Raw genomic sequence first — 10,103 nt, 5'->3', positions numbered from 1 at the left:
CCTCCTCCCTCCCTCCCTCCCTCCCTGTTCTTGAAGTCTGTGCTTTCCTCTGCCTGAAATGTTTGCTGCCAGCTACACAGATTTGGGCAGAGGCCAAGTATCCTGTTCATGTTTGTGTTGTTTTGTTTTGTTTGGGGGGGGCAGGTTGGTCAGTTGTGGGACTTGAACTCTGGGCCTGGGCGTTGTCCCTCAGCTCTTCAGCTCAAGGCAAGTGCTCTACCACTTGAGCCACAGCAGCACTTCCAGTTTTGTGAGTGTTCTATTGGAAATAAGAGTCTCACAGACTTTTCTGCTCAGGCTGGCTTTGAACAACAATCCTCAGATCTCAGCCTCCTGAGTAGCTAGAATTACAGGCATAAGCCACCAGCGCCCAGCCTCCTATTCATGTTTATTTGCTGACAGCCTACCTCAGATCACAGAGCCAAACATGTAGCAAAGCTCTTCATGATGGAAATACAGACAGAGAATTCAAATCCTTCAGCTGGAAGGAAGAGTACATTGGGGTCGAAGTGTCACCAGGTTGTCCCTCAGGCTCAGGGGAAGAAGCAGATACCCACTTTGTGACTTTATCCTTCAAATTAGAAGGTCTCTTTGATTGAACAAAATCAGTGCTTTTTACCTTTGAGTGATGTCCAAATCCCTGAGGGCTCATGTGCTCATTAGCACATGGATGCCTGGATCCCACAGAGACCACCCCAGCCCCACTCTGACTAGATGATCCTAACATGAAGCCTTGGCTGATCCCAGGCCACAAGGTACTAGACATATTCTGTGGACAGATATATATAAAGATAAAGTATATATATGAATCCAAGATTCTGTGTTTCCTTTTTTTCTTTTTTTCTCTCTCTCTTTTTTTCCTTTTGGGAAGAGAGCAACTAAAACACACTTGCCAGCTCTGTGTGAAACCTGGCCAAGCTTCCCTGGCTGGCCGCCTGGAACTGCTGCTGAAATCTTGTTAAGTCTGGCCTCTGGCCAGCCACCCACTACCCACAGACAATGTCCTTGAAGTCCCAACTTCCTAATCCTGGGAGCAACATAAGGATCCCTGACTCTGGGCTTGACTAAGAATCAGGTGCTCTTTGAGTGTTTTCTGAGATGGGGTCAGAGGGTGTCACAGTGTTCCCAAGGGAAACACTACACACACACACACACACACACACACACACACACACACACACACGGAATAATTCTTTCTTTGCTAGCAGCCACCAGTGCACCATAGGAGTATGCAGGGCTGGGGTAGTGGGGAGGGAGTGGTGGCTTTAAAAATGCCAAACTGATTGGTTCTTAGCATACATTCATGGTTCCTGACTCCAAGCAGGAAAAGAAGAAGGGAAGGGGGGCGGGTAGGGAGAAAAGGAAAAAATGCAGGATAGGAAAGAAGGAAAAAAGAAAGGGAGGGAGAGAGAATAAATTCTTCTGTCTCTATATTTAAAACGGCAATAACAAATACAAAACACAGATGCATCTCAATCTAAGGAACTGGGCGGTGGGACAAGAAAATTACATTTCCAAGAAGAGTTGGGCCAGTGCCCAGCACAGTTGAAGGCGTAGCTCAAACCCTACCTCCTATTTCAAGCCTTCCAAGTCTCCCAGCACACAAGTGTCCTCCCACCGCTCAGTTGGCCCAGGACCATTTAGCACTGTCTTCTGCCTAGTTGTCTCCATTCTGGGATACAAAGGGTCTGGATCACAAGGACCTGGAGGATTCTCCTTTACTCTGTCATGGGAACTGGGGGCCGAGAGTTACATTTTAATTCTCCTAGCAGATGTGAAAGCCTTGAGGGAGTTGCCCCAGGATGAGTTTGTTTATGTAGTAGGTAAAGTTAAAAATCACAGGAAATTGCTTTGGTCTAAGCTCTTGCTCAGACAGTTTTAAAGTCAAAATGGAGTCACTCATGATAAAGTTCCTATCCCCAATCTGAAACTTGGTTGTTTATCTGCCCTTTAGAGGAATCAGGATTAGAGTGAGAGCAGCCAAATCTTCCGAACAGTCCAGTGTTAATGAGCCTGGAGATGAAGTTCTTTCTGCTAGCGCAGGCTAGCCTCAAGCTCACAAGCCTCCTACCTCAGCCTCTGGAATGCCAGAATTACAGGCATGAGCCACCACTTGATGAACCACTCACCTTGAGCTTTTCACAGGAAAAAATAATGTGAAGAAGTCTGATATCAGCCATCAGTTATTACCCTGTTTTTCTGTCTCCCCACTCCTGCCTCATGATTAAAATAACTTTGGCATGACCAATCTGGGTTTTGTTGTTGTTGTAGTTTGGGCTTCTGCTTTTTTTCATCCCTTCTCTGTAAAATCTACACCGAGACCCATTTTGTGGAATTCGGGTTGTTCAACTCTAGAAAGGAGAGCAAGGAAGCAACTGAGATTATTAAACAGCCCACAAGTGCTTGGTTGGTTATTAAATAAATCCCCGGCATACATGTCCACTTCAAATGAACCAGCTCACAAAAATTCAATGTGAATCAAAAGAAACTAGGAAGTTAATATCCCATGATATCTTGTCCTTTAATGACTGATTTAGGATCCATCTCCTCGTTGGAATGCTGGAACTGAGTATTTTTCTGGATTACTCTCCACATCTGTACAATAGGACCACCAACCACTCTAAATAGGGTTGGGAAGATATTCCAGATGGGAAGAGTGCTAGCTCGGCCACAAGATCCATTGCAATTATAGTCATCCAACCCCTCACACCCTAACGCAGCCTTAACAACACGCAGGTAAATTAGTGCCAGCTGGGCCCTAATTCTACCCGGTTGGGAGGTTAAGATTGGGAAGACCGTAGTTAGAGGACAGCATAAAGGTTTCACAGCTCCTATCTCAGTTGAGATGGTGCAGTGGCACCCATCTATCATCCCAGCTACAGTGGGGAGTATAAAAAGTGAAACTCTGTCTCAAAAGTAACCAAAGCAAAAAGAGCTGAAGGTGTGTGGCTCAAGCAGTAGAGCCATGGGATTTTCTATTTAATTAACAAATAGTGCCTGGTAGCGCATACTTGTAATCCTCAGCCAATCCCAACTCCTCAGGAAGCAGGCAGAGGCAGGAGCATCACCAGATCCCTGAGGTTCAGGCCAACCCAGGCAAAGTTAAAAGTTAAAAAAAAAAGCAGAAGGGGGAAGGAGGGGGTGTGGTTCAAATGGTAGAGCACTTGCCTAGCAGGTGAAAGGGCCTGGGTTTAATCCCTAGTACAGGTTTGGGGTGAGAAAGGGAGAAAATTAAGAATGTTGTTATCTTTATATAGATGTCACACAATAATATAACCATTTTTTAAATGTTCTTTATCTTTGTAATGCTGGGGATAGACTTCAAGACATCCATATGCTAAGCAAACCTGCTACCAGTACACTCCATCCCCAGCCCACAAGCACTTGGTTGGTTGTTTAAATAAATCCCTGTCATACACATACACTTTAAATGAACCCAGCTCACAAAACTTCAATGTGAATCAAAAGAAACTAGGAAGTTAATATCCCACGAAAGGATTCACAATGGTTATCTTTAAATAGCACATCTTCCCAGCACATTTTGAGATATTGCATCAGTCACAAAAACTGTATTTGCCAACTTTCCAGAAGCATGTGCTATTTAAAGTAAGCCATGCCTCTCACAACTGAGAATTCAGAGGATAGGTTACATTTCCATTTAGAGTTCCTTAGAAACCTAGATAGGCTTTCTTCTTTTTGGTAATGGTACTGGGACTTAAACTCAGGGCCTGGGTGTTGTCCCTTAATTTTTTTTCTCTAGGCTGGGGCTCTACCACTTGAACCGCAGCTCCACTTCAGGATTTTTCATGGCTAATTAGAGATAAGAGCCTCATAGACTTTTCTGCCTGGGCTGGCTTTGAACCATGATCCTCAGATCTCAGCCTCCTGAGTAGCTAGGATTAGAGACATGAGCCTCCAGCACCCAGCTAGACATGTGTGTGTGTGTGTGTGTGTGTTGTGTGTGTGTGTGTGTGTGTGTGTAATCACTGAGAGAAAAAAGGCATGCAGACTGTGTAGTATCTGCCTTTGATTATCACTGTTCCTGCTTCTGAATTGTTAGAACATGGCACAGAAGAGAATGCTACTAACACACTTGGTATGCATGCAGTGAATCTTTCAAAAAGCCTCAAAATACTACAGTATGGCTTAGTGGAAGAATAGTTTCCTGGTGTGTGTAAGGCCTTGGATTCCATGTCCAGCACCAGGTAGAAGGGATTACCCAAGTAATCTCTCAGTATTCAATGGTTGGTTAAAAATAGTTTATTTTGCCAGGCACTAGTGGCTCTTGCCTGTAATTCTAGCTACCCAGGGTTCAAATGATCACAGGTCAAAGCCAGCCAACCAGACAAATCTGAAAGACACTGATCTAATTAACCAGAAGAAAAAAAGTCAGAAATAGAGGTGGCTCCAGTGGTGGAGAGCCAACCTCGAGCAGAAAAAGCCAAGTGAAAGTACAAGTTCCTGAGTTCAAGCCCCAGAACTGGTGCCTGTGCACACGCACATACACACACACACACACAAACACACACACACACACACACACAGAGGTTTATTTACATTCTTGAGTAAAAACTATACATATGTTTAAAATAAGTCAGACACAGCTAGGCCCCAGAGGCTCACCCTTGGAATCCAAACCATTCAGGAGGCTGAGATCTAAGGGTCATGGTTTGAAGCCAGCCAGTAAAGTCTATAAGACTCTTAACTTCAATTAACCACCAAAAGACAAGAAGTGGAGCTGTGTCTATCAAGTGGTAGAGGGCTGGCCTTGATTGACAAAGCTAAGGGATAGCACCTAGCCCCTGAGTTCAAGCCCCAGTACAGATGTGCGCGCGCGCGCGCACACACACACACACACACACACACAAAGTCAGACTCAAATTCAAGACCTAGAAAACAGGGCTTAGTTGTGTGTTGAGCTGAAAACAGCACACACCTCAGTGATCTCTACATTTATAACTCTGGCATCCTATATTCATATGGCACAGAGCAATGGAGCCTACCAAAAAAAAAAAAAAAACAGAGCCAAAAGTCAAAGGCAGGAAAGAATCCTTTTTAGAACGTGGCTTTCCCAAGAACTTTCTGTATAAAGATGAGAGAGGCAACTCACTGAAAGGGGAGGAATCACCTCCCCATCCAGGGCCTGAGGTATCAGCATGCCAGATGGCTATCAGAGTTTGTGTGGGTAGAGTACTGGGGAATTTGGGGAACCAATTTAGGACCTGAATATCTTCCAAGACTTGTTTTCTACTCATCTCAGCTTGATCAAAAGTAAACCCTATGGGATACAGTTCAGGCAGACCGCTTGTTCAGCAGCTAAACTGAAGGCCAAACTCAAGGTCAAGCCTTCCCAAAGACTTCATTAATAATTTACACCAGCCAGTGATTGAGGCTGTTCAGGACTTGAAGACCCTTGAGTGCTTTGGGAGTCTTATCTAATCCTAACCAGAGCCCTAAAGTGAGTATACTGATATCCACATCTGATAAAGAAATAAGCAGACAAGACTAATAACATTCCCCAAGTCACACAGGCTTGTCATAAATCTCACAGTTTCTGCATCGACCATAGGCCTGTAAATAGTAGGCATTCCCTGAATGGTTTTAGGGCCAAGTTCCAGTGGAGCCCAACCTTCTTCCATCAAGTTAACTCAACTGTGTTAGTCCATTTTTTGTTACTATAAGCAAATACTAGAGGGAGAGAAACTTTACAAAGAAAAGAGATCATGGGGCTGGGAAGGTGGCTCAGTGGTAGAATGCTTGCCTTGCATGCATGAGGCCTTCCATTCGATTCCTCAGCACCACATAAGCAGAAAAAGCCGGAAGTGGAGCTGAGGCTTAAGTGGTAGAGGGCTAGTCTACAGTGGAAGAGCTTAGGTACAGTGCCCAGGCTCAGAGTTCAGGCCCCCCAATCGACAAAAAGAGAGAGAGAGAGAGAGAAGAGATCAAAGTATATTTTAGGAACATATGAAAAGGTCATAATGAAAAACATTTTTTTAAAGACTGCAAGAAAGATTTCTTCAAAAGCAGGAAGAAGGAAGAGAAACAGAAGGAGATGAATGCATGTTCATGTATGTTACATGCATGTATGAAAATATCATAATGGAACTCCCCACATTGTACAATTCATATCGATGACAAATAGTGTGAGGGAAAAGGAGGTTTAGTTACCTTGCAATTCTAGAAGTTCAAAGTCTACCTATCTCTGGCAATCACCTTCTTGATGACAGAGTCTGAGATGGCACAGGACATCATACAGAAGGAGACAGGAATATCTGTGTCTCTTTTGATAAAGCTCTAAAGATTTATAAAGGATTCGATCTTGGGGGCTTTACCCAATTCAAATCCACTTCCAAAGACTGTCACTAAACACCGTAGTCAATTTACGCTCAACTCTCTTAATGCCTCACAATAGGAATTAAACTCTTGCTTAATTTTTAGGGACAAACTATATGTTGATCATAGCACCAACCCAGGCTCTAGACTTGGTAGCAAGATACAAGCCATCGCCATCAGATACTGTCCAGTGTCCTGACCCTCAGCACTTGAAAAGAATCAAATGCTCAAGCCACTAAGGTAGAGGAAGGGAGGCAGGGCAACTAGAACAGAACTCAGATACACACCTCTTTTTTTTTCTTTGCTTTGCTTTTTTTTTTTCTGTTCTTGGGGCTTGAACTCTGAGCCTGGGTACTGTATTGAGCTTTTATGCTCAAGGCTGGCACTCTATCACTTGTGCCACAGCTCTACTTCTGGCTTTTTCTGGATAATTGGAGATGAATCTCACAGACTTTTTTTTTTTTACACTGGCTGGCTTCAAACTACAATCCTTAGATCTCAACCTCCTGAGTAGCTAGGATTACAGTCATGAGCCACCAGCACCCAGCTTCCACACTCTCTTTATTTATACATAACACAGGAAAGGGAAATTCATAAGTAGATAGGGGTGACTTTAAACACATAGCAGAAACTACTAAACAACCGTGTTGCCCATGTTTGTTTGTTGGAGCCAATTTCACCACATGAATCCCAATTCTGTTTGTTTTAGCAGGCTCTTGTTTTTTTTTTTGTTTGGTTTGGTTTTTTGTTTAGTTTTGTTTTGCATTGTTTTGGGTGCATGCAATCAGTGGTTCTCAGACCTGACTGTACACCTGCTTTCTAGAGAGCTAGTTTACCTCAGATGGCAAGTCACCAGACTCTGAATTTCTAAATCCAGAGGTCTAGGATAGGCCCAGAATATGACTTTCTAAAATGTTTCCAGTTAATGCTGTGGCCCAAAACCAACTTTGGAGATGCACTGGTTAAGCTATCTTTAAAAGGTCCACAGTTTTCTTTTTCTTTTTCTTTTTTCTTCTTTTTGTTTAAGCAGGGAGGAGTGGAGGGACACAAGCCATCTTCATGCTGACATTATCACATGCAACAGATACATGGAGCTGAAACAAATCCTACCACATCCACTGTTTTCTGGATGTCTCCCAGTGCAGTTGTGTCCTTTGAATTTCACTACTCTGGTTTGCAGACACTGACAAAGAGCAAGGATGTTGCAGACAGCTTGGTGCCTAGGCAGGGCCATCCAAGCAAGAGATCTATGGAAGTGCTGTTTTCCTACAAGTCAGTTTGTTGAAGCTCAGTTCCTGCCTATGGTTATTATAAAGGACACATTTCCAGGAGGAGTAAATGAAGAAAAAATGAAAAACTGGGTGCCAGTGGCTCACGCTTGTAATCCTAGCTACCCAGGAAGCTGAAATCTGAGGATTGGGGTTTGAAACCAGCCAGGTAGACAAGTCCATGACACTCTTATCTCCAATTAACCAGAAAAAAAAATCTGGATGTGGAACCACATGTGGCTCAAGTGCTAGATTTAAGGGAAAAAAAAGACAAGCAAGAGTGTCAGACCCAGAGTCCAAGCTGGAGGAAGAGGAGGAGGAGGAGGAGGAGGAAGAAGAGGAGGAGGAGCAGCAGTGGCAGAAGAAGAGGCAAAAGAAGAAGAGGAGGAGGAAGAATAATTATTGTCTGCTGACTACACTTGACCTTGGCCAGGATAAGGTCCTCATGGTCAGTCCTGAGGCCCACTCCCCTGCTTGTCAACTGCATCTGCGGGAGATAACCACTGATGACATTCTCTTGGCCTAGGCCTCCTATGACCAGGGTCATTTCCAAAGGAACTGTACTTGTCCTTTTGCAAATTGCTTTAGTCCCTTCAAGGACACATTCCACCAACTCTGCACACATCAGGATTCTTTTTTTTTTAAAACCTCTACTAGTTCAAGTACACTTGCTGACTCAGTATTAAAGAAAACGCTTATCTGGTGACTCATTTTGATTAAACCCATGAATTAACATTCAATATGGGGTGGGGGAGCTGGTCCAAAGTTCCTTTAAGGTTCTGTATTTGGAATGTAGACACTATAATATTGAGGCAATGTATGAATATATGATGACCAAATATACTACATATATTGTCAAAATTGCTACTTCTTGCCAGGTGCTGATAGCTCACCTCTGTGATCCTAGTTACAAAGGAGGCTGAGATCTGAAAATCAAGGTTCAAAGCCCACACCTAGCAGAGAAATCCATAAGTCTCAACTCTAATTAATTAGCAAAAAGCTAGAAGTGAGAGAAAAGGCCAAGTGAGAGCACCAGGCCCTGAGTTCAAGTACTAATACTGGCACCAGAAAACAAAAAAAACTGCTATTGCTTGTTGATCACCAGTAAGGGGAGCTGAGCCCAGTCCTGGTATTCCAGCACACTGTTACAGCCAGCCTTAACAGGTGAGCCTTATTGTCCCCTTTTACAAACAAGGACGAAGTCTCAGAAGAGGAGAGTTACTGGAAGACAGAGTAGAATTAGAAAGACACCAGATTCCATCTCCACATCTGGCCCTTGAGCAAGGTACAATCTTGCACAAAAACCTCCAGTTCTTTTCTTACACCTCTCCAGACCCACCCAGCCCACAGAGCCACAGCCTCTCTGACTACTCCACTGGTGCCAGGCTCTCCTCCTGGAGGCCTACCCAGAAGGATCGCCTTGGCCTGCAGTTCCAGGGCCAAGGTTTCTTTGCTGCTTTCTCAGTGCCTCCGATGATTACAGTGAGACGGTACTGTGTGTCTTCCTGTGCCCAGATCGTAGCAGAACAGGATTCAGGCTCTGCAGAAACCAGGTGGCTCGCTGCTGGAGAGGGCTTTGGGGTTCCCCAGGCCCAACCACCACGTCTAAGACAGGAAGTATGTCTTGGCTGCCCAGTTCTCAGAGGCTCCCGCCCCCACACTCCCCAGAACAAGGAGATAACCAGCCCCACGGCCACAGTTATGTTTACTCGGCAGGGCTTGTTCCCAGGGGAGTCACCGCCAGGCAACGGACGGTGACAACAAGGGCCACATGCTTTCTGCTGCTTTCCGTTTAAGCCGCTGGCCAGGGGACAGGAACAGAGAAGTTCGGGCTCCAGGGACACTTTGCTCTGCACCAACCTCTTTCCACCACCCCCCTCCCCAGCCTAGCACAAGTGTCGCCCTCTGTCCCCCCTTTTCCCCAGCGCCTCCCCCCACACCCCAAGACTTGAGCCTTGCAGCCTATGAACCCTTGTAATTCAACTGTGAAGACAAATCCACTGAGAAACTGCGCCGGGGAGGAGCAGGAGGGAAAAAGCGGATTCTAGAGCATCTAGTCTGTCCCGGGAACTGGAGACCCTGGGCCCCATCGGGTGGGATTCAGGACGAGGGTGACAGGGCGCGGGGTCGGGGAGATGGTGGGGGCAGAATGCTGGAGGAGGGGGGGCTCCACTCGCCCGGCCCCGGTGACAGCTGCTGGGGAGCCGGGGATGGGGGGAGGGGGTGCTGGAGGGGAGAGGAGTTCCTTCGGTGTCCTCAGAACGCGCGATTCCGGGGTGTCCCGGGCGCCCCCCGCCCCCCCTCCAAACCCACTCACCAGACACATTTAACTGGCCTCCTAGGAACCAGCCGATCCTGCCCGTGTGGAAGTCGCAGTCCCAGACGGTGTGGTAGGGGGTGTCCCACACCAGCGTGTCGCGCGCCAGCGGTCCCCAAAAGGCAGCCGGCTCCAGGGCTGCCTGCGCGCTCAGCGCGGGGTACGAGCCGGGGGTCGCGGCGGCG

General features: G+C 45.9%; 1 protein-coding gene across 1 annotated transcript in view; it reads right to left on the bottom strand.

Annotated features, from left to right (window-relative positions):
• Positions 1-10,103, bottom strand: part of Acss1 (acyl-CoA synthetase short-chain family member 1) — a 57,981-nt gene that overhangs the window by 47,731 nt on the left and 147 nt on the right. The window contains exon 2 of the mRNA XM_013027039.1: positions 9,919-10,102. Within this exon, the coding sequence (XP_012882493.1) occupies positions 9,919-10,102 (184 nt within the window). The remainder of the gene's footprint in view (positions 1-9,918; position 10,103) is intronic.

Source organism: Dipodomys ordii, unplaced genomic scaffold (genome assembly GCF_000151885.1).
Source record: "Dipodomys ordii isolate 6190 unplaced genomic scaffold, Dord_2.0 Scaffold99, whole genome shotgun sequence".
Lineage (NCBI taxonomy): Eukaryota > Metazoa > Chordata > Mammalia > Rodentia > Heteromyidae > Dipodomys > Dipodomys ordii.
Note: the sequence above shows the minus strand (reverse complement) of the source record. Positions and strands in the feature narration are given on the sequence as shown.